This window comes from Canis lupus, chromosome 1 (genome assembly GCF_048164855.1).
Source record: "Canis lupus baileyi chromosome 1, mCanLup2.hap1, whole genome shotgun sequence".
NCBI classification, from domain to species: domain Eukaryota; kingdom Metazoa; phylum Chordata; class Mammalia; order Carnivora; family Canidae; genus Canis; species Canis lupus.
In genome coordinates, this window is record NC_132838.1 from 101,279,205 (window position 1) to 101,302,382 (window position 23,178).

General features: G+C 41.5%; 2 protein-coding genes across 3 annotated transcripts in view; one reads left to right on the forward strand and one right to left on the reverse strand.

The window, feature by feature from the left end:
* The window catches only part of LOC140632458 (uncharacterized), a 49,939-nt gene that overhangs the window by 5,922 nt on the left and 20,839 nt on the right, over positions 1-23,178 (forward strand). Inside the window, exon 1 of one of the 2 annotated variants that reach the window (XM_072824584.1) lies at positions 15,872-16,286. The exons of the other annotated variant lie outside the window; for it this stretch is intronic. The gene's annotated coding sequence lies outside the window, so the exon portion shown is untranslated. Of the gene's footprint in view, positions 1-15,871; positions 16,287-23,178 lie in introns of those variants that run through there. 2 annotated transcript variants of the gene reach the window in all.
* Positions 1,994-4,668, reverse strand: LOC140633965 (adenosine deaminase 2-like). The gene has a single exon (XM_072827241.1). The coding sequence runs from the start codon at positions 4,586-4,588 to the stop codon at positions 3,983-3,985; it is 606 nt and encodes a 201-aa protein (XP_072683342.1). The 5' UTR covers positions 4,589-4,668; the 3' UTR covers positions 1,994-3,982.

Consider the following 23,178-nt stretch of genomic DNA (forward strand, 5'->3'; position numbering starts at 1 on the left):
ATATCTTCAAATAGTCCTTGTCATGAGGTGTGCATATATCTTCAAATAGTCCTTGAACATGAGCTACTCTGTTGCAGTTGGATTTTCTTGGTCCTGGACTTACCTTTCTATATAGTGCTCATGTGTCACTCATAAACAAGAACTTGTTGGAAGTTACTTGCAGAAAAACGGGGCATAGGCCTCCTCTCCTCCACTTGTCATACATCAGAGTTGTGTCCTCCACCATTTGAGACCTTCCCCATTTTATGCTCTTCATTTCCCTGGAACAAAGGCTGTCTTCAGCCCAAACCAATCCTGGTTCTGCAGACAAGCCCATGGACTTGTCCTGAGTTTGTCAAACGCATTCTTGTGAATGGGTAGTTGACTCCAACCAGAGTCAACAGGGACTCCTCCAGCATTTTATTCCTTTCAGGTTGTTGATATGACTCTCGTGATGGAGTTTTCCAGCCTTCAAATAAAAAAGCTTGGAACAGCCTGCCTTCTGTGTTTCTGGTTTGTGTGATAATGAAGGCCTTATTTAAGGCACCTTTAACCTTGGGGATTCTGTTCACTGTGTATGTGGCAGTTTGAAAATAACTATTTGAGTTCTGCTAGCATGAAGGTGTAGCCAGCTTGTGTTGGGACCAAACTTTGTTAGGATAGGATAATATTATAATAATATTAGGTGAATCCCTGGGTGGCTCAGCGGTTTAGTGCCTGCCTTTGGCCCAGGGCATGATCCTGGATCGAGTCCCACATCGGACTCCCTGCATGGAGCCTGCTTCTCCCTCTGTGTCTCTGCCTCTCTCTCTCTGTCTCTCATGAATAAATAAAATCTTTTAAAAAATAAAAAGCACATAATAGATATGAACCAGGGGCAGCCCAGGTGGCTCACTGGTTTAGTGCCGCCTTCGGCCCAGGGCATGATCCTGGAGACCCGGGATTGAGTCCCACGTTGGGCTCCCTGCATGGAGCCTGCTTCTCCCTATGCCTATGTATCTGCCTCTCTCTGTGTGTCTCTCATGAATAAATAAATTAAAAAAAAAAAAAAACAAATAAGGAAAGGTTATAGATAGAAATAACTACATTAAGATAAAAGCTAGATCTCCAATAAGCAACCTTACTTTACATTTCCAGGAACTAGAAAAACAATGAACTAAGCCCAAAGTTAGTTGAAGAAAATAAATGATACAGATTAGAACAGAAATAAGTGAAAAAGATACTAGAAAGACAGTGGAAATGATCAATGAAGCCAAGAGGGTGTGTGTGTGTGTGTGTGTGTGTGTGTGTGTGTGAAGAAAAGCAAAATTGATAAAACTAGTTACCCAATGTAAAAAAGAGAAAGGATCCAATTAAAACTGTATAAAAAGTCTAGGCTTTACAGCGGATACCAGAGAAATAAAAGAATCACAAGAGACTACTGTGAACAAGCACAGTGCAGTGATTAAGAAAACTAAAGCTGAGTGAAGTAAGTCAGTCGGAGAAGGACAAACATTATATGTTCTCATTCATTTGGGGAATATAAATAATAGTGAAAGGGAATATAAGGGAAGGGAGAAGAAATGTGTGGGAAATATCAGAAAGGGAGACAGAACGTAAAGACTGCTAACTCTGGGAAACGAACTAGGGATGGTAGAAGGGGAGGAGGGCAGGGGGTGGGAGTGAATGGGTGACGGGCACTGGGGGTTATTCTGTATGTTAGTAAATTGAACACCAATAAAAAATAATTTAAAAAAAAAAAAAAGAAAACTAAAGCAGTAAGGTTTGGTGTTTTGAGGTCCATCTATTGACCGCAGTGACTGAGAAAAACCTACCCTGTGCTCTTGATGAGAGCTGTTGAAATCCTAGTTATATAGATAAAACCAAACACATTCATCTTTTTCAAAAGTTGGGAAGACAGCTTTCCTTATCACAAATGATATTTGTGTGTTCTTGCGCATGCATGTTCTGTCAGGACAATTCCATGGTTCCTTAGGTGTTAGGTGGTTTTGTTTTATTTGAGACAGTATTTCTTCTTTCTTTTTTTTTTTTTTCCATTTTCACCATTTATTAAACATAAGTTGGCAGAGTTGGGACCTATATACTATCTACTGGGGTTGGTTAAGGCAATAAATCAAAAATTGTCAGAATTGGACAGGAGCTGAAAGGTCATCTTGTTCCATCTGGGTACCAGCCTGTGGTTGAGGACCTCTAATCACCAAGAGTTTTTCCAGTGTCATGAGCCAAATAGTGATAAACTACTAATGGAGAGAGGGTTGGCTGCGGCCTTTGAGCTCAGGTGCAGGTGATGGGTGATGAATGAGCAGACACTTGAATCCTCTGGGGACTTCTAATGAATTCTTTGATCCTCCTACACTTCTTTTAGTCAAGTGAAGACAGGGCTGGCTTCTTGCCTTACTTCTCCTGAAAACCAGGTCAGGAGCCAGAATTTGATCACGGGAGGTCTTTTCTTTGGGGGAGACTCTGCTCTGTTCTCTCCTGCTTCAGCAACCAGCTCAAAACATACAGGTTATATCCATTTGTTCAACATATCCTTTATTGAGTACTGACTAGGTTTGGGGCATGGAGCAAGGCTCTGGGTTCACAATCATCAGTACTTGCCCACAGGGAGCTTACAGCCTGGTAGAAGTGAAGACTATAAACACAGAAATAAATACGTAATTACAAATTATGGTAAGATAATACCATATTATTATGGTATTTCCTTCCTTGAAGACAAAAAGCAAGGTGCCATGAGAGATATTAACAGGTTAGGGGTCTAGGAAACTTTTCTGACACAGGGACATTAAAAGTGAAGCCTGAAGGGTGAACAGGAGTCTGTTAGGCAAAAGTGGAAAGAAAGACTCTCCCAGGCAATGAGAATGAGAAAAGACTCTGATGCAGGATAGAGTTTGAGATATTTGAGGAACAAAGGACCAATGTGGCCAGAATCTGGTGCTCTAGAGGAGCCTAGGGTGGGATGCTGCTGGAAGGAATCCAGGTTACGGAGGATGCTATATGCCCTGTTGAAACATTTGAGTTTTTCTAAGTGCACTGAGTAGTAAACAATGGAGTAATCTGAATTAATTTTTAAAAAGTCATTGCTCTGTGAAAAATGTAATGAAGTAAGCAAAGAGAAGAAAGGAGAGATCAACTAAGAGGCTATTATAACTTAGACAAGAAGCGATAGCGGCTTGAACTCAGCCAACAGCAATACAGATAGAGAGGTGTGCAGAATTCAAGGTACATTTTGATGTAGGGAACAGGGAAGAAAGCAGTATCAAGAATTTTGCTGAGAAATTCTACTTAGAGCAACTCGGTGGGATGGGATGGAGGTGCCATTTACCAAGATGAGAAAGACCAGGAAAAGATTGAAAGGAGAGATTGAAAGTTCAGAATTGCACATAGGTTTCTGAGATTCCTGTGAACCATCCAAGTGAATAAACTGGGGATCATCAGCAAATAAATGATATTTAAAAGCAAAGGAATGGATGAGACTACCTAGAAAAAGACTATTGAGTAGAGAGAAAAGTAGAGGAGAGAAGCAGAGATGTGAACAGAAAAGCAAAAAGCAGCAAAACTGAGCCCTGAAGAATTCCAACACAGAGATCTGATAGAGAAGACCCTCTGGAAAAGGGACCCTGGAAGGAATGGCCAGAGAGAAAGGAGGAAACCAAGAAAATTGATGGCCTGAGGTTGAGAGAAAATAATATTTCAAAAAGATGAGTTTGGTAGACTGTTTAAGTGTTTCTGAGAGTCAAGCAACGTGGAGGCCATTGATGACCTTCATGAGGCAGTTTTGATAAAGAAATGGAGATAGAAACCATACTGAAGTGGGTTCAAGACTGACTGACCGAAGGTGAAAACAGCTTGCAGAGGAAAGCAGAGGAATATGGTAATAAATGGCTATCTTCTCACTTTGGCCACCTGGCCAGGTCGGCTACAAACTTATCCCATCTCTCCTCCCAGGTTTTCATGGCAGCCTTTTTATCAATATCCAACAAGGTGCTGAATTTGATGGAGTTCATGGCCAGCTGTTTGTCCTCAGATCAGCCTCCATTCCCCCAATGCCCATGAAGGCCTCATAGAAATCATAGGATAAGCCTTTGGCACCAAAGATAGCTGGGTCATCAGAGCTGATCACCATGGGATACCCACTGGCCATCAGGACAGCAGCAGGGTGGTTTCGCAGGTCAGACACCAGTTTCAGAACCTGATTGGAGATGGGACAGACTTCTATGGGAATGTTCTTCTTCCGGGAGTCAGCCCAGACTGCTGGGTGTTTGGTCAAAGCAAATCCATGGCCAATCCTGGTAGAGTTCAGTATTAGAGCATCCAAAAGGTTTCTATCTATGGAAGTACCCAGCCAATCTGTCTCTCCAGTATGGAAAAAGTAAGGCAGTTTAACACCATGCAAGGTGGGAATCATCAAAGCCTCCTTGTAGTCAAACAAGGAGTAGCCAGTGTCTTCATGCCCCACCAGGTCAAACCCTGCCACCATCCTGGGGAACATGATTCGAAGCGCCATGGCTGTTTGCACGGATTTCATGATGAAGGACACATTTTTAAATCTGTGATCCGTATAAATGAGTTTGATTCCAATGAACCCAGGATGCTTTTTCGCAAACATATAAGCCACTTCTCTATAAGTCCTCACTGACCACTCTCGGCTATGGACGGTCCCATTCAGTTCATACACCACCAGTGTGATCTTGATCGAGCCCTTGGACCCTCTACGCCTCAGTTTCCTGCCTATACGGCGCAAGCTTGCTATGCAGCCCGAGTGCTTTGTAAAGGTCAAGGTAGAGAAGGCCCTTGCTGCCAGTGTGCTCTGGGTCAGACCATCTGCCAGTATTTCTTCTTTCAAACACTTAAGTTTCCTACAAGATTTTAAATGTATAATTCATGACCACATACACCATTTGTAAAACAAATGAACTTTTAGCAAACATCAGTTGCCTCATCCACTCAGTCACTCAGACCAGAAGTAAAAGATTTAAGAGATATTTGTAAGTAGGAAGAATGGAAAGAGCAAACATGTCAAGAGACAGGATGAGATTAGATTAAAGCGGTTTAAGTTAGGAAAAGCATCTTAGGAAAACATTTGAATTTTGAAACTGATAAAACCACATACAACCTTTTACCTGAAATAACTAAGTCTCTTCCTTAAATTTATATTTTCTCTGTTTAAGAGGGGAGGGAAGGTTTTTCTTTTTTTGCAGTTCATATAATTCTTCCATGGAAGTATAATCCTGATTTCTTAAGTGTGTCCTCAGAGAAACAGTCATATTCTGGATGGTGTCATAAGATTTGGAGTTTCTCTGAATTGGGAGCCTCCCACATACTGTGTTACCTTTTAATTTTTATTTTTATTTAAGAGAGAAAGCACAGGGGTTGGGGAAAGCAGAGGGAGAAGCAGACTCTCTGCTGAGCAGGGAGCCTGATGAGCTGGATCTCAGGAACCTGAAATCATGATCTGAGCCAAGGGCAGACGCTTAACCAACTGAACCACCCAGGTGCCCCATACTGTTATCTTGCCATCATCTACAAGAGTTTAATTTTTTTTTTTATTTATTTATGATAGTCACAGAGAGAGAGAGAGAGAGAGAGAGAGAGAGGAGGAGACACAGGCAGAGGGAGAAGCAGGCTCCATGCACCAGGAGCCTGATGTGGGATTCGATCCCGGGTCTCCAGGATCGTGCCCTGGGCCAAAGGCAGGCGCCAAACCGCTGCGCCACCCAGGGATCCCATCTACAAGAGTTTTATAAAAATGTTCATGATTCTGCAGTGTGAAGAGGCAACGTGAGGATTTCGAACGGCAGGTGGAACAGCAGATAGAAGGCAAAAATAACAATCTAGCTATAGATTAGGTTTTGGGACACCTGGATGGTTCAGCAGTTGCGTGTCTGCCTTTGGCTCAGGTCGTGGTCCCGGAGTCCCAGGATCAAGTCCCGCGTTGGGCTTTCTGCATGGAGCCTGCTTCTCCCTTTGCCTGTGTGTCTGCTTCTCTCTCTCTCTGTCTTTCATGAATAAATAAATAAAATCTTAAAAAAAAAAAAAAAGATTAGGTTTCATAACTACATCAAAACTCCTACGACTCCATTCTTGAAGATTCCACTAAATAATATAAAAGAGAAAATGTCCGACATCTAGGACCTGTCCTAAATTCAACTCAGTCATATTTCCTCTTCATTTGCCAGGAATAAATCCATATGAAGAATATTCCAAGTCTAGGAAGCCACTCCAGATGGCTCATCATTTTCCTGTGTCTCTCTTTCATAAAAGTTTAGTACATGGTCACTGCATACATTTAGTAAATTATCCTGTGGCTAGGGACACCTGGGTGGCACAGTGGTTGGGCGTCTGCCTTCGGCTCAGGGTGTGATCCTGGAGTCCCTGGATTGAGTCCCGCATCCAGCTTCCTGCATGGAGCCTGCTTCTCTCTCTGCCTATGTCTCTGCCTCTCTCTTTCTGTCTCTTGTGAATAAATAAATAAATAAAGTCTTGGGCAGCCCTGTGGCTCAGCAGTTTAGCGCTTCCTTCAGCCCAGGGTGTGATCCTGGAGACCCAGGATCGAGTTCCACATTGGGCTTCGTGCATGGAGCCTGCTTCTCCCCCTGCTTGTGTCTCTGCCTCTCTCTCTCTCTCTCTCTCTGTCTCTCTGTCTCTTGTGAATAACTAAAAAAAAATCTTAAAAAACCCCAGCAATTATAGGGATGGCCCTGGTGTACCGTGCTCCTTATTGGGGTGTTCCTCTCTGAATCCCAGTCTCTTTTGGGTTCTAAACCTGATACTCCTCCTCTCATGAGGATAACATCCAAGGTTCTGTTGTTGGACAGGGCAGATGGCATGGCTATGCATTGAAAATCTTGATGTATGTGACTAGGATCCTCCTCCATCTTCTTTCTAGAATCATGTGCTAATATATTAAGACTCAGATTCAAAATATACTTGGATGATAGTCATTGATCAGTTTCTTGAATCTGGAGGTTCTGAATAATTATGAAGAGCTAAGAGTAAGTAGAGAAGACTTTTGTGGGCATCCGTGGTGGCTCAGCAGTTTAGCACCGCCTTCAGCCCAGGGCGTGATCCTGGAGACCCAGGATCGAGTCCTGCGTCGGGCTCCCTGCATGGAGCCTGCTTCTCCCTTTGCCTGTGTCTCAGCCTCTCTCTCTCGGTGTGTGTCTCTCATGAATAAATAAAATCTTAAAAAAAAAAAAAAAGACTTTTGTCCTCATACTCTACAATCTAACAGTATGGTAGGTAATGCCTAAATTTTTTTCTTAAGTAACTAGCTCTAGGAAATTTTTAGTATAAGCCTATTTTTGACTCATCTTTCACCCAGAGATCAAAGGGAAAAGAAGAGCTACTCAAACTCCTCTACATTCCATGCCTTTAAATGTATGTTTTCCTCTTTAATTATGTAAAAGCTTTAAAGTGTGATAATCTATTTTTAATTTTATTTTTTTAATTTTAATTAGGCTCCACACCCAATACGGAGCTCAAGCTCATGGTCTTGCAATCAAGAATTGCATGCTCTATCAACTGAGCCAGCCAGGTGCCTATTTTCACTTATTTGTATTTATTTTTAAGATTTTATTTATTTATTCATGAGGGATACACAAAGAGGCAGAGACACAGGCAGAGGGAGAAACAGGCTCCATGTATAGAGCCCGATGTGGGACTCAACCCAGGAACCTCTGGACCACACCATGAGCTGATGGCAGACGCTCAACCACTGAGCCATCCAGGCATCTCTATCTATCTATCTATCTATCTATCTATCTATCTATCTATCTATCTATCTATATTTTTAAAAAGATTTTATTTATTTATTCATGAGAGACAGAGAGAGAGAGAGAGAGAGAGAGAGAGAGAGAGACAGGCAGAGGGAGAAGCAGGCTTCTCACAAGAAGCCCAATGCGGGACTTGATCCTGGATCCTGGGATCACGCCTTGAGCTGAAAGCAGATGTTCAACTGCTGAGCCACCCAGGTGTGCCTATTTTTAATTTTTTAAAATAAACTTATTTGAGAGCAGTTTTAGGTTCATAGCAAAATAGAGCAGAAAGTACAGGGAGTTTCTGTATACTGTCTGCTTGTCCCCAGATGCACAGCCTTCCCAACTATGAGCACCCTATATTAGAGTGGTTCATTTGTTACAATCAATGAACCTAAGTTGATACATCATTATCACCGAAGTTCATAGTTTAAATTAGAGTTTGCTTTTGGTGTTGTACATTCTATGGATTTGGCAAACATATAATGATATCATTATCATACAGAATAATTTTGCTGCCCTAAAAGTTCTTCATGCTCTGCATATTCATCCATTCCTAACCTTAATCCCTGGCAACCACTGATCTTTTTACTGTCTCCAACGTTTTGCCTTTTTCTAAATGTTATATAACTGGAATCACACAGTGTGTAGCCTTTTCAGATTATCCTCTTTCACTTAGTAATATGCATTTTTGATTCCTTTGTGTCTTTTCAAGGCTTGAGAGTTCATTTCTTCTTAGTGCTGAATAATATTCCATTGTTAAATATACTAGGGTTTATGTATCCATTTATCTATTAAAGTGAATCTTGGTTGCTTCCCAGTTTGGCAACTATGAATAAAGCTGCTATACCATCTGTTTGCAGGTTTTTGTGTGGATGTGTTTTTAGCCCATTTGGGTAAATACCAAGGAATGTGATTGATTACTGAATCAATGTATTAAGAGTATGTTTAGTTTTGTTAGACACTGTCAGACTATATTCCAAAGTAGTTATGCAAGTGTGCATTGCTACCAGAAATGAATGATAATTCCTGTCGTGCCACCTTCTCCCCAGCATTTGATATTGTCAGTGTTTTTGATATTGGCAATTCTGTTAGGTGTGTAGTAGCATCTCGTTTCAATATTCATTTTTAATATTCATTTTAAAAGATTTTTATTTATTTGAAAAAAATTTTTATTTATTTGAGAGAGAGTAGAGCAGGAGAGAAAAAGCACAAGTGAGGGTGAAGGACAGAGGGAGAGGGACAAGCAGACAGGGACTGTTGAGCTGGAAGCCCAATGCAGAGCTCGATCCCAAGATCCTGAGATCATGACCTGAGCCAAAGGCAGATAGATGCTTAACCGACTGAGCCACCAGGGACCCCTAATTTGCAGTTTCTTAATGACCTATGATGTAGAACATCATTTCATATGCTCAGTGGTGGTATGTGTATCTTATTTAGTGAAGTTTCTGTTAAGGTCTTTTGCCCTTTTTTGTTTGTTTGGTATTTTTTTGCCCATTTTTTGAGTGTTTTGTTACTCTTGGGTTTTAAGAGTTCTTTGTATATTTTTGATAGCAGTCTTTTATCAGATGTGTCTTTTACAAATGTTTTCTTATGGTTTGTGACTTGTCTTCTTGTTCTCTTTACATTGTCATTTGCTGAGCAGAAGTTTTGAATTTAATGAAGTCTTTATCAATTATTTCTGTAGTGAATTATGCCTTTGGTTTTGTATTGAAAAAGTTATCAAGGTTATCTAAGTTTTCTTCTATGTTATCATCTAGGAATTTTTTTTTAAAGATTTTATTCCTTTATTCATGAGAGAGACAGAGAGAGAGGCAGAGACGCAGGCAGAGGAAGAAGCAGGCTTCATGCAGGGAGCCCGATGTGGGACTTGATCCCGGGACTCCAGGATCACGCCCTCAGCCAAAGGTAGATGCTCAGCCACTGAGCCACCAAGGTGTCCCTCATCTAGGAATTTTATAGTTGTTCTTGCTATACATAGGTCTGTGATCCACTTTGAGTTCATTTTTAAAGTGAAGGGAATAAAGGCTATGTCTAGATCCTTTCTTTTTTTTTTTTCACATGTAGATGTCCAGTTGTTCCAGCATATTTGTTGAACATATTTTTTTGTTGTTGTTGTTGAACATATTATTTGTGCTCCATTGCATTGCTTTTGTTACTTTGTCAAAGATCAGTTGACTATGTGGGTCTATTTCTTTTTCTTTTTTTTTTTTAAGATTTTATTTTTTCATGAGAGACAGAGAGAGAGAGGCAGAGACACAGGCAGAGGGAGAAGCAGGCTCCATGCAGGGAGCCTGACGTGGAACTCGATCCCGGGTCTCCAGGATCATGCCCTGGGCTGAAAGCTGTGCTAAACCGCTGAGCCACCTGGGCTGCCCTGTGGGTCTATTTCTAAGATGACTATTCTGTTCCATTAATCTTTTTATCCTTTAGCCAGTTACACACTGTCTTCACTGTAGCTCTATAGTAATCTTAAAGTTAGGTAGTGTCACTCTTCAGCTCTGTTGTTCTTCAATATTGGGTTAGTTAGCTATTTTTGCTCTTTTTCTTCTCCATACAAGCTTTAGAATCTGTTTGTCAATATCTGCACAATAATTTGCTGGGATTTTTTATTAAGATTCTGTTGAATATAGATAAATTTGAGGAAAATGCATCTAGACAATGTTGAGTCTTCCTGTTCATGAACATGGTATACCTCTCCATTTTTTTTTTTAGTTCTTCTTTGATATCTTTCATCAGAATTTTGTAATTTTCCCCCATGTATATCTTCTACATGTTTTGTTAGATTGATACTTAAGTATTCCATTTTGAGGGTATTATGTAAACAGTAACTTTTTTTATTTCAAATTCCATTTGTTGCTGGTATGATACAATGATTTATAAGAAATATTGTATTATTATATAGTATATAATTTCTCAGATATATTTGTCTTCGTCCGCAGATCCTGAAAACACTTCAGAGCCATAAAGGTAAAATGAGTGTTTTGTTATTAATGAAGGTGATTTTTCCTTTCCAAACCCACCCAAGGTTCAGAGGCAATTTGCCAGGAGGAGCAATCACATGATGAACTTTCAGTCCCTATCCTTAGTCCCCCACCTCCAGGGAATGAGAGGGGCTGGAAGGTTGCATCAGCTAATGGCCAATGACTTGGCAATCATGACTGTAATAAAGCCTTCATAAAGACCCAAGAGGACATGTCTTTTGGTCATTTTGGAGAGGTTTCACACTTGGAGAACCGGAACATTTCTGTGTGTCAGGCCCTAAGCTCCATGAGAACAAAAGGACCTCATTGAATGATGTAAGAATTCTCGAGATGGGTAGTCTTAATGGTTGCACAACAATGTAAATGTACTTACTGCCACTGAATTGTACACTTAAAATGGTTAAAATGGTAAATTTTTATTATGTATATTTTATTATAAAAATGTTAAAATAATTATTACTCAAAGATGACTTTCTAAAATGTTAGAAATGGATTTTAATTTTTGAAATAAACCTGTTTTATTTTTAGAAAAGATTTATTTATTTATTCATGAGAGAGACAGAGAGAGGCAGAGACATAGGTAGAGGGAGAAGCAGGTTCCCTGCCGGGAGCCTGATGCGGGACTCAATCCCAGGATGCTGGGATCACAACGTGAGCCAAAGGCTGATGCTCAACCACTAAGCCACACAGGTGCCCCTGAAATAAAATTCTTTTAGAGCAGTTTTAGGTTCATAACTATGAAAGATCAGAAAGTACAGGGAGTTCCTATATGCCTGCCTGTGCCTATATGAACAGTCTCCCCAGCTATGAACATCCTATATAAGTGGTTCATTTGTTACAATGGATGCACCTAAATTGACATATCATTATCATCCAAAGTTAATAGTTGAGAGTTCACTTTTGGGGTTGTACATTCAGCATTTTGGAGTTCTGAGGTAGGAGGATCTACTGGGGAAACAAAATACCTGCTTACCCAGAAAATCTTTGCACACAGTAGAAGAGAAAGAACAGTTTTATTATTAGTAAGCATTAAAAGAGATGTGATGTGCATCACAGGCAATCTAATAAAGATATTGTGAAGTCAGTAAGAAATCTCACCTTTTTATACAGTCAGGCAGATACAACCTATTACGTACATGTTCTCAAGAAAATGTGAACTAGTCCTCAAGTAAGAGGACTAGACAGCACCATTTACTAAATAGTGCATTAGAAATTCATTGGGGTGGGCATTTGCATTTGTTAAGTGCCTTTGTCTACGTGTACAGTAACACACCTGCCATAAGTAACTATAAAAAGGGCAAAATACATGGAGTTCCTGCTTCACATGTGGGACAGCACACAGCATGGGGCTGTGTTCTTTTTTTTTTTTAATTTTTATTTATTTATGATAGTCACACACACAGAGAGAGAGAGAGAGAGGCAGAGACACAGGCAGAGGGAGAAGCAGGCTCCATGCACCGGGAGCCCGACGTGGGATTCGATCCCGGGTCTCCAGGATCGCGCCCTGGGCCAAAGGCAGGCGCCAAACCGCTGCGCCACCCAGGGATCCCATGGGGCTGTGTTCTTTGACGGAATGACAGCACAGCAGATGAGATGTCTTCTGCCAGGGCAAGGGCACTTTCTAACCCTATTATAGGGAAGTGGAGCCCAGACAACAGAGATGAGGGTAACAGATCAGAACCCAGTGCTCCAGAGGGAGCTAGAATCCTGTGTCTGTCTTTTCCGGGGAGTCCTACCCAGGAGGGTTCTGAAACCTCAGGCTGGCCTCTCTCAAACCTCAGCCCCAGAGGTGAAGACCCTCACTCTAGCATCAGAGGTCAGGTGTAGGCAGTTGCCACCAGCTAGCTGCTGCATCCCAGCTTCCTCCTACAGAGACAGTGTCCTTATTTCAGGCTCAGAAGCTGAGGTCCCACTCCTACTCAAGAAGTTGATACCCCTTGTGCAGTTGAGCAGTGCTAGCTCCTCTCTTGCACATGCAATCTTGGGGACCTGCCCTTGTGTCAGGATGCAGCCTCATGGACTCTGCATCAGGAATGTCTGCTAATTCTGAGAACTAGGACACAGCTGCCAGCCTCTGGACCTTCATGCTATCATTACTTGGTCTGGTGTTTCTGCCCACAGGGAACTTACAGAGGAGCTTGATCAGCACTTGGAGCACTCTAGTTGCCTCTGAGGAGTTTCTTTGGCCTTGGAGAAGGGGGCCTTGGAGAAAGGGGATTGAAAGGTGATGAATAGCCATAAGCCCTGCTCCCTCACAGCAGCTGGCCAGTTATAGTACATGCCAGTGCACAAAATGCAAAACAGTCTTTAAAAGAAGGCAGCTTTAGGTCTACAAAGTTTCAAGAGAAGGAAATATCAGATATTGAGTGTAAAATGAGAAAGTAGCTTTAGATGTATTGAGAAAAATCAAAATATGGATTGGTGTATAAAGTCTGACTTAATTTTTACTGAGAAAAACTATAAAGGAATGTATTTGAACTCAGACACAAAGTGATACATGTGCAGACACAATTCTGAAAAGATAATGCTGTACTCTAAATATTTTTCTCCAGGAGGTACAACTATTAGACTTTTCACATTGTATTTTTTAATAGACTTTAATTATTTTAGAGAGAGCGGGGTGAGGGACAGAGGGAGAGCGAGAAAGCATCTTGAGATTCCGTTCTGAGCACAGAACCTGACAGGTGGCTTGATCTTACAATCATGACATGAGCTGAAACCAAGAGTTGGATACTTAACCAACTGAGCCACCCAGGTGCGCCTTTACATTCTATTTTGTAATTGTATATAATGTTCTTTATTAGGGAAAATAACCTGTACTGATCCGTTCTTTTTTTTTATATCAGTTCAAAAATCCTGCAGATTTTAGAGGATTTTCCTGTTATTTTCAGGAACACTGTGACCTGGTCCACAGAAACCACAACAGTACAGTGGAATGTTATATCAGAATCACCTGGAAAATTGTTAAAACATGGAAGCTAGGTCTTGATCCACAGAATCTCTGTTTCACTAGGTTAGTTTCTGAAATGAGAATGAATAGTTCAAACAAGTCACCAGGTGACATGAATGGTAAAGGTCTAGGAATCAAACTTGAAAACCAGGATCCTGTGAAAAATTAGGCTACCTAGTTCCAGGTCTTGGAGTCCACCACAGTGAAATATTGCAGATTCCCAGAGGCAGAGCCAAGGTTTCTCACATACATATGTCTCTGCAGTGAGCAAGTCAGGCTAATGGCCAACTTGGCTGGAGTCCTCAAATGCTTAGGAGCCCTGTGAGGGTTCCACCTACCAAACCTATCCAGTTCCCTGCATATTTTGCCTAGAACTTATTCTAAAAATACCCATATAGTTATTCCTCATATCCTTCAAGTTTTTGTTCAATGACCCTATTATCAGAGGTCCACCTTACTGTGCTTTGTAATATAAATACCATATTATTAAGTGCATTCACCTATGTTCTTCCCTTGTGCCTACCACATTCCAAGATGCTATATGACTTAGGCTTTTTTTTTTTTTTTTTTTTCCATGATTTCTGTGACCTCCTTGTATATAACATAACACCCAGGAGGGTAGAAGTCTTTTGTCTCTTTGTTTGAATGTCTCTTATGCATCTACAATAAGTTCTTGAAGCCGAATACTCTGATTATTTGTTAGAAAAGTGGATAAACAAGATATGTTAGCTTCCCTTTGTATTTTTATGATTCTACCTATTCCCTTTTTTCTTTTCTTTTTTTTTTTTTTTTTAAAGATTCTGTTTATTCATGAGACACATGGAGGTAGAGACACAGGCAGAAGGAGAAGCAGGCTCTGTGCAGGGAGCCCAACATGGGACTCCATCCTGGGTCTCCAGGATCATGTCCTGGGCTGAAGACGGTGCTAAACTGCTGAGCCACTCAGGCTGCCCAATTCTACCTATTCCTAATATCCCTGTTCACTCTCCCTGAATGCTGGTATTGCTTAATTTCAAGAATGAATAAGAATCAAATTTGGAGAGAGAGTCTGCAGCATGATTTAGTCACGTGCTCAGGTTAATTGCATCTTTTCTCAGACATCACTTATAAAATTTCTCTACGATCTTCACATTTTTACCATTCACTGGTATTTCCACTAAGACATTTCTGACACAATCTCTGAATCATTATGTGGCCATTGTTATTATTTTTTAATATTTCATTTATTTATTCAGGAGAGAAAGAGAGAGAGAGAGAGGCAGAGACACAGGCAGAGGAAGAAGCAGGCCCCATGCAGGGAGCTCTACGTGGGACTCCATCCCGGGTCTCCAGGGCCACGCCCTGGGCCGAAGGCGCCAAACCATCCAGGGATCCCCTTATGTGGCTATTATTAATAGCTTTGTATAATTTGCATTTTACAACTGTGTTTCTCAGATAATACCAGTTCCTCATGTAGAATACTCCCTGTAATCAAAGGGGAAATGATAACCACTTTCCAGTAACGTGATGAGATCATAGATTTAAGTTACTTCCTACATTTTGGAAATCAGAGAGCCCTTTTCATACATGCTAACACCTGTGAACACTGAAGCCACTGTCTGGTATCAAAATAGCACATCTTTCACAGTTCTGTTTTTGAGATTAATGTCAGAGAGATAAATGTGTTGCTAAGTTGGACACAATTTACAGTCAAGGGAAATGTTTTCTGTGGTAATTACAGAGATCACCTTTGTATTCCTGCTTCAGAGTACCCCAACATCCCCCTCAGTATTTCCTGTCATGACCTGATCTATTTTTTCTCTCGTCCCTGATCAAACATAGAACAACTGATAAAACTGGCTCTAACACTTCATGGTGTATGGATTTAAACTGCAACGTGACATGTTAGCTTCTGCTACCCGTGGACACATTTTGAGCCCTCATGACTACGGATGATAAATGTTATTTGGATCTGTAGCCTTTGGGAGTATCTGAAATAATGTTTTTGCCTCTGGGAGCAAGCTGAACTTCACGGAGTCCAAAAGAACATGTCCCCAAACGCTTGGGTGAACAGCTACAGGCAACACACAACACTCCCCCAAAACTTGAGCAATACTTCTTTAAGAAGGGGCAAAGACAAAAAAAAAAAAAAGGGGGGGGGCAAAGACCTTTCTAATCTCTCGGACTCGCCGTCTCCTAGTGCAGCTCGCTGGCCGACTGCAGGTCCGTTGTGGAGAGCCCTTATCAACGGGATCCGAATCCGCAGGAACTACCTTACCCTGTGTGCTCCGCGTCTAATGGCCACCTCGCTGAGCCAGTGAAGGTCTAGAACAGAGGCCTTCCGTGTGTGACACCCAGCGCAAGGCGGGACTTCCGGCGTCCTCCTCCGGGCGGTCATTTTGGCTTCTCCCCTGTGTTCATCTGGGCAGAAGTTCCGGAGCGCTGGGTCTGCACTGAGGTGGCTTGCGGGAGAAGGACTCAGAGGAGTCGTTGACCACACAGAGGCAGGTCTGAGGCTCGGCGACGCCGCCCGGGGTGCCCTGCACCAGGGCCGGTCTGAGAAACCCCTGCCCGCTCCCGGCCCCGCTCCGCCCACAGGGCCGGATGGCGGCAGCCACGCTGAGGGACTCGGCTCAGGTAAATGCTGCGTTCTGCGGCCCCTCATCGCCTCCCAGACCCTGAAGCTCCGGGGGGAGTAGCGCCTGCTGGCGTCCTCGAACCCAGGTCTTACTGTCTGGGACGATGAGGCACTAGTAGGTGGGGTCCCGTTTCTGACAATAGCTCTGAATAAAGCTGACACCTCAGCTCCTCTGTTTAATTTTACTGATGTGGTGTGATTAGGTGTGGGGGGTGTTAGAGGCAGAGGAACCCCCTTGTACAAAGGCCTGGAGGTGCCACTGAGCCAGGAGTATTCGGGAAAGCTGTGGACCCTGGTGCCTTTGAGGAACCGTGTTCGAGGCGGAGTCACACCTGGAATAACAAGCCGAGGGTTCTGCTGGCATTCTCAGGACTCTGGAAGCTCTAGAGAATTTTAAACAAAAGAGCACTACGAATTCCGTTAGGGTGTTAAAAGCTTTCTAAAGGTTGTGGATTGGAAAAATGGACTGAAGAATGGTGCTGGCGACATTGAGGGCATTAAGAGGTTGAATATTTCCTCGAGGACACAGAACTAGTAAGATAAACAGCAGGCATAGATTTACCTGGCCTACCTACCAGGTATGAGTACACAGGAGCGCGAGCCCATTGAAACCGGACATTGTATTTATCTATAGACTGCCCGTTAAAACATGGTTACAGACGCACTTATGGAACCTACACAGGTACGTGTGTATTCATGTATCCACTGGGAGAGTATCCCAGTCCCTCACTGACTCCTACTCCCACTCATATATTTTCTGTATTGTAGTGTTTGGGGACTCTTAAGTGCCATTATTCCAGACCTTGGGTGTAGGGACCCTGGAGAAACCCAAGGCTCCGCCCTGGGTCCATATCAGGGATTATACGGAGGTATTTTCATTCTTTGCACCTGATGTAAGCAGGTGTAGAAAGGTTGTCGATACCAAGATGTAAAAATGCTTGGAGGTAGAGGTAATCTTTGAGCATTAAGGAAACCATAGATTCTCTTTCCTTCAGGTGGGGAAAAAAAGAGCAGTAAGATGGGATTCAGAACTGGAATGGCTGCTGGTGAAGTTGGTTATCTGTTCTGGAGGTGATGAGAATTTTGGATTAGAGGAGGGAGGTGATTTTAACCAGGTCTTAACAGGCTTCATCTGGCTGCATTGTAGAGAACAGATCCTAAGTATGAGGGAAGAGGAAGGAAAACTAGGGTGGAGTCCACTGTAGTGGCCCAGTTGAAGGTTCATGGGACAGAGTGGTGGCTTAGGAGAAGTGGCTGGATTCTGGATCTATTTTTAAGAGTCAACTAGATTTCCTAATGTGCAAGGGAAGTCACACTTGGTCTGCTTGTATTGCTGTAACAAAATACCACAAACTAGGTGATTTATACACCACAGATATTTATTTCTCACAGTTCTGGAGGCTAGAAGTCTAGGATCAGGATGCCTTCATGGTCAGATTCTGTCTAGTGAAGGCCTCCTTCCTAATTTCTGCCTAAAGGTCCCAGCTCCTAATATCATCAAGTTGTATGTGTGTGTGTGTGTGTGTGGGGGGGGGGGGTAGAGTGTCAAAATACGAATGGGGGGGGCGACATAAACCGTTTTTCTAGAACAGTGAGAAAGTGAAGCACAGGATTCAGCCCTTAGGGTTTTGATTAAAGCAACACGAAGAATGAAAATTTCAACTGATATGGGGAAATTGATCATAGAGTAATTTTCACTAGGGATATCAGGAACTTTCTTTTGGCTATATTAAGATTTGAGATGTTTCAGAGACCACTGAATGAAGGCATCAAGTAGGCAGCTGGACACTCCTATCTGGAATTCTGGGGAGGGCTTCAGGATGGAGACATCCAACATATTGTGGCTATTAGGTCAGTTGTATTTGGGAGGGGCATTCTGTAGGTAATGATGATAAAACTGTTTTCAGACTAGGAAAGGAAAGGTGATGGCTGAGAACTGGACCTCTTGCTTGGATATCTGGTTGAGGACATTGAGTTTCACTTACTCAAGGTAAGAGAAGTAAGTGGCATGGAGGGAAGACATGTCAAGGGCAGGGTAGACTCATAGCTGATGAAGGGTACCAGTAGAAGAGTGGATACAGAGGTACAGGAGTTGGCACATTAATACTCTGTCCTTGGAGCTAGTGTTTATTCCATTCAAAGGACTTCATGAATTTTGTGGTGACTTTGATGGGATCTGGGAAATTTCATTCAGTCTGGAGGATAAGGTTAGGGAGAAATCTTTGAGAACCACTAGGACTCAGATGGGTCACTAGTGGGGCTGGGCTTTGGATGAGGGTTAAGTCAAAGAGGAAATTTCTGACTGTATAGGGCAAAGCAAGAGCAGCACAGAAATGGAATGAGGTCATGGGTATTTGAAATCTGAAGGTCATTCTGCGTTGTAGAGGTTGTAGCAACAAACAGTTAAGCAGGGAGGACTACTTAGCAGGCTTCAGAGCTGCCTCTGACAGTGAAGATATCAGAGGACCAATTGGATCTTGATTGGATTTTTAAAAACCTCTTTGGTTACTATGCAGCAGGTATGGTATGGGGAGGCGAGGGAGATGCCTGTGCCTTCCTGTGGGGGTAGGAAGTGGCTGTGGCTTCTAAGAAGAAGCAAGGGAGAGCCTCTCCAGGAAACTAAAAAAATTTTTTTTTTGAAACTAAAATATTTAAAAGCAATCATATATGCAGTTAACACACACAAGCATTGGGAATGTGCATTCCCAGAAGAGATTTGAGTGACCCCAGAACCTCTAAGCTAGAGAGATTAGTGAAGGTCTTCCCCTGCACAGGGCCAGTTCTTAGTGACTGGAGGAGTTGGCTATTTTTTCAGATGCCCAAATCTCAACAAAAGATCGCAAAGCATACAGAGAAATGAGGAAACATGGCCTAATCAAAAGGACAAAACACATGTCTGGAAACTGGACCTGTAAAAATGTAGGCCTCTGAGTTATTTGACAGAAATTTAAAACAACTGCTAAAGATGCTCATGGACTTGAGAGAACACAGACAACAATATCAGAAAACAATTCATAGATAATATGAGAATATCAACAGAGATAGAAGCAGTAAAAGAAAACCAACCAGAAATGATAGAGCTGAGCAATTTTTCTAAACTGAAAAATTTACTAGAGAGGCTCAGTAGCAGAGTTGATCAGGTAGAATAAAGAATCTGTAAAAAGATAGGTCATTTGACATTGTCAAGTCAGAGCAGCAAAAAGAATGAAGGAAAGAGCTTAAGGGACTTAGGGATACCAGCAGGCTGACCAATGTATGCATTATGGCAGACCCAGAAGGACAGAGGGACTTTATTTGGAAAACATATTCAACAGGGACACCTGGATGGCTCAGTGGTCCCGCGTCTGTCTTTGGCTCAGGTCGTGATCCTGGGGTCCTGGATTGGGCTCCCTGCGGGGAGCCTGCTTCTCCTTCTGCCTATGTCTCTGCCTCTCTGTGTGTCTCTCATGAAGAAATAAATAAAATCTTAAAAAAAAAATTCAACAGAGGACAAGCATCTAAAATATAGAAAGAACATTTATAACTCAATTTTTTTTTAAAAGATTTTATTTATTTCTTCACGAGAGACACACAGAGAGAGAGGCAGAGACACAGGCAGAGGGAGAAGCAGGCTCCTTGCAAGGAGCCCGATGCGGGACTTGATCCTGGATCCCGAGATCAGGACCTGAGCCAAAAGCAGACACTTAATTACTGAGCCATCTAGGTGTCCCTATTATCAATAGTTTTTTTTTTTCCCTATAATCAATAGTTATAAACAATTTTTAAAAAACAGTCAAAAGTATGAATAGATATTTCAAAAAGTTACGGCAAAAATTTACATAAAGAGAAGCTGGAGTCATTAGGAAAATGAAAAATTAAACCCACAATGACTTAACCACTGTGTACTTTTAGAATCAGTATTTAAAAACTCTGACCATACCAAATGTTGTCAAGCATGTAGAGCAGATGGAACTCTGATCCACTGACAGTAGGAATGGAAATTGTACAAGCACTTTGGAAAGCATTTGGCAGTGTCTCTATCATTAAACATAAGCTTTCATACAACCCAGCCATCCCATTCCTAGGTATTTATCCAAGGGAAATAAAAGCATATGTTTATGCAAAGATCTATGAACAGAAGATCTATGAAAGCAGCTGTATTTTTAGTGGTAAAAGGGGAAAAAAACCAAAGTCCACCAAAAACAGTTGAATGAATAAACAAATTGTAGTTATCTCTATATAATGGAATACCACTCAGGAATAAACAGGAATTGTCTTAGGTGTAACAAAATATTATAAAAAAAAATACTATAGACTGGATACTTGAAGAACAGTAATTTTTTGTTTACAATTCTGGAAGCTGAAAAGGACGTCCAGATCAAGGCGCTTCCTGCTTTGGTTCCTGGTGAGGACTCTTGGTTTGCAGATGGCTTTCTTGTGTCTTAACATGACTGAAACACAGAAAGTGCAAGTTCTCTGATGTTCCCACCTTCCTCTTTTTTATTGAAGTATAGTTGACATTAATATCAGTTTTAGGTGTACAACATAATGATTTAACTATTATATGCATTACAAAAGGGTCACCTGGGTGGCTCAGTCAGTGTCTGCCTTTGGCCCAGGCCATGATTTTGAGGTCCTAGAATCAAGCTCTGAGTTGGGCTCCCTGCTTAGCAGGGAGTCTGCTTCTCCCTCTCCCTCCAAATGCTCATTGTAAGTATACTTTTTTATCTGTCACTAAACAGAGTTATTACAATATTATTGACGATTGTCTATGCTGTACTTCTAATCCTTGTGATTTTTTTAGTGCTAGAATTTTCATCCTCTTAATCTCCTTCCCCTATTTTGCCCATATCCCTCACTCCTCTTCTTTGGCAACCACCAGTTCTCTGTATTTATAAAACTGCTTTTGTTGTTGTTATTTGGTTGTTTTGTTTTTTAGATTGCACATATAACGGAAATCATATGGTATTTGTCTTTCTCTGACTTATTTCACTTAGCATAATACCCCATAGATTCATCAGTGCTGTGAATGGCAAGATGTTTTGTCCTTTTTTTTTTTTTTCAAATAATCTCTATGCCCAGTGTGGGCCTTGAACTCATGACCTGGAGATTGAGGTGCATGCTCTAGCAACAGAGCCAGCCAGGTGCCCCATGATTTCATTTTTTTTAAATGGCTAAGTAATACTCCCTTCCATGCACACACACCACATCTTTGTTCATTAATCTATCAGTGGATACTTAGTTGTGTCCATATTTTATCTGTTGCAAATAATGCTGTGGTAAACAGGGATGAATTAGTGTTCTCATTTTCTTCAGGCAGATTCTCAGAATTGGAATTACTGGATCATGTATATTTCTAGTTTTCTAGAGTGGCTGATCCATTCCCCCCCTCCTCGCTCTCCCCCTGCACACACACAAAATGCAGAAGAGTTCTCTTTAATATACTTCATCGTCAACACTTGTTATTTCTCATCTTTTTGATACTAGCCATTTTGACTGGTGTGAGGTGATGAGACTCATTGTGGATTTGATTTGCATTTCCCTGATGATCAGTGATGTGGAGCATCTTTTATATCTGTTGGCCATTTGTATGTCCTCTTTGGGAAAATGTCCATTCACATCTTCTGCCAATTTGTAATTGGGTTGTTTGGGGGAGTTTTTTGGTGTTGAGGTGTGTGAGTTCTTTATATATTGGATATCTTACTGGCAAATATCTTTTCTAATTCAGTAGATTGCCTTTTCATTTTTTTTAAAGGATTTTATTTATTCATTCATGAGAGACAGAGAGAGAGAGAGGCAGAGACATAGGCAGAGGGAGAAGCAGGCTCCATGCAGGGAGCCCGAGGCAGGACTTGATCCCGAGACCCCAGGTTCATGCCCTGAGCCAAAGGCAGGCGTTTAACCACTGAGCCACCCAGGCATCCCATGCATTTTCATTTTGTTGATGGTTTGCTTTGCTGTGCACAAGTTTTTTTAGTTTTATGTAATTCCAGTTATTCATTTTTCTTTTGTTTCCCTTTTTTGAGGAAACATATCTAGAAAAATCTAGAAAAATGTTGCTAAGGCTGATGTCAGAAATTACTGCATATGTCTTCTTTTAGTTTTGTGGTTTTAAGACTTACATCTAGGTCTTTAATCCATTTTGGATTTACTTTTGTGTATGGTGTAAGAATATGGTCCCGTTTCATTCTTTGTATGTAGCTGTCCAGTTTTCCCAACATGATTTATTGAAGAGACTTTTGTCTTTCCCCATTGTATATTCTTGCCTTCTTTGTTGTAAACTAATTGAGCATATAAACATGGGCTTATTTCTGGGCTCTATTCTGTTCCATTGAGCTGTGTCTATTTTTGTGCCAGTACCATACTATTTTGATTACTATAGCTTTGTAGTATAGTTTGAAATCTGGTATTATGATACTTCAGTGTTGTTCTTTCTCAAGCTTGCTTGGCTATTTGTAGTCTTTTCTGGTTCTTTTTTTTTTTTTTTCTTTTTTAAAGATTTTATTTATTTGTTCATGAGAGACACAGAGAGAGGGAGGCAGAGATCTAGGCAGAGGGAGAAGCAGGCTCCATGCAGGGAGTCCGATGTGGGACTCGATCCTGGGACTCCAGGATCATGCCCTGGGCTGAAGGCAGACGCTCAACTGCTGAGCCACTCAGGTGTCCCATCCCGTCTTTTGTGGCTCTGTACAAATTTTAGGATTCTTTGTTCTGTGGAAAATACTGTTGATATTTTGAAGGGGCTTGCATTGAATCTGCAGATTACTTGGGGTAGTGTAGACATTTTGACAATATTAATTCTTTCACTCCATGAACATGGTATATGGTATATCTTTCTATTTATTTGTATTGTCTTCAGAGTCTTTCATCAGTGTCTTATAGTTTTCAGAATACAAGTCTTTCACCTCCTTG

What these genes read in the sequence shown, in the direction of transcription:
- LOC140633965 (XM_072827241.1), bottom strand. Translation starts at nt 4,588, where the DNA reads ATGTTTGCGAAAAAGCATCCTGGGTTCATTGGAATCAAACTCATTTAT.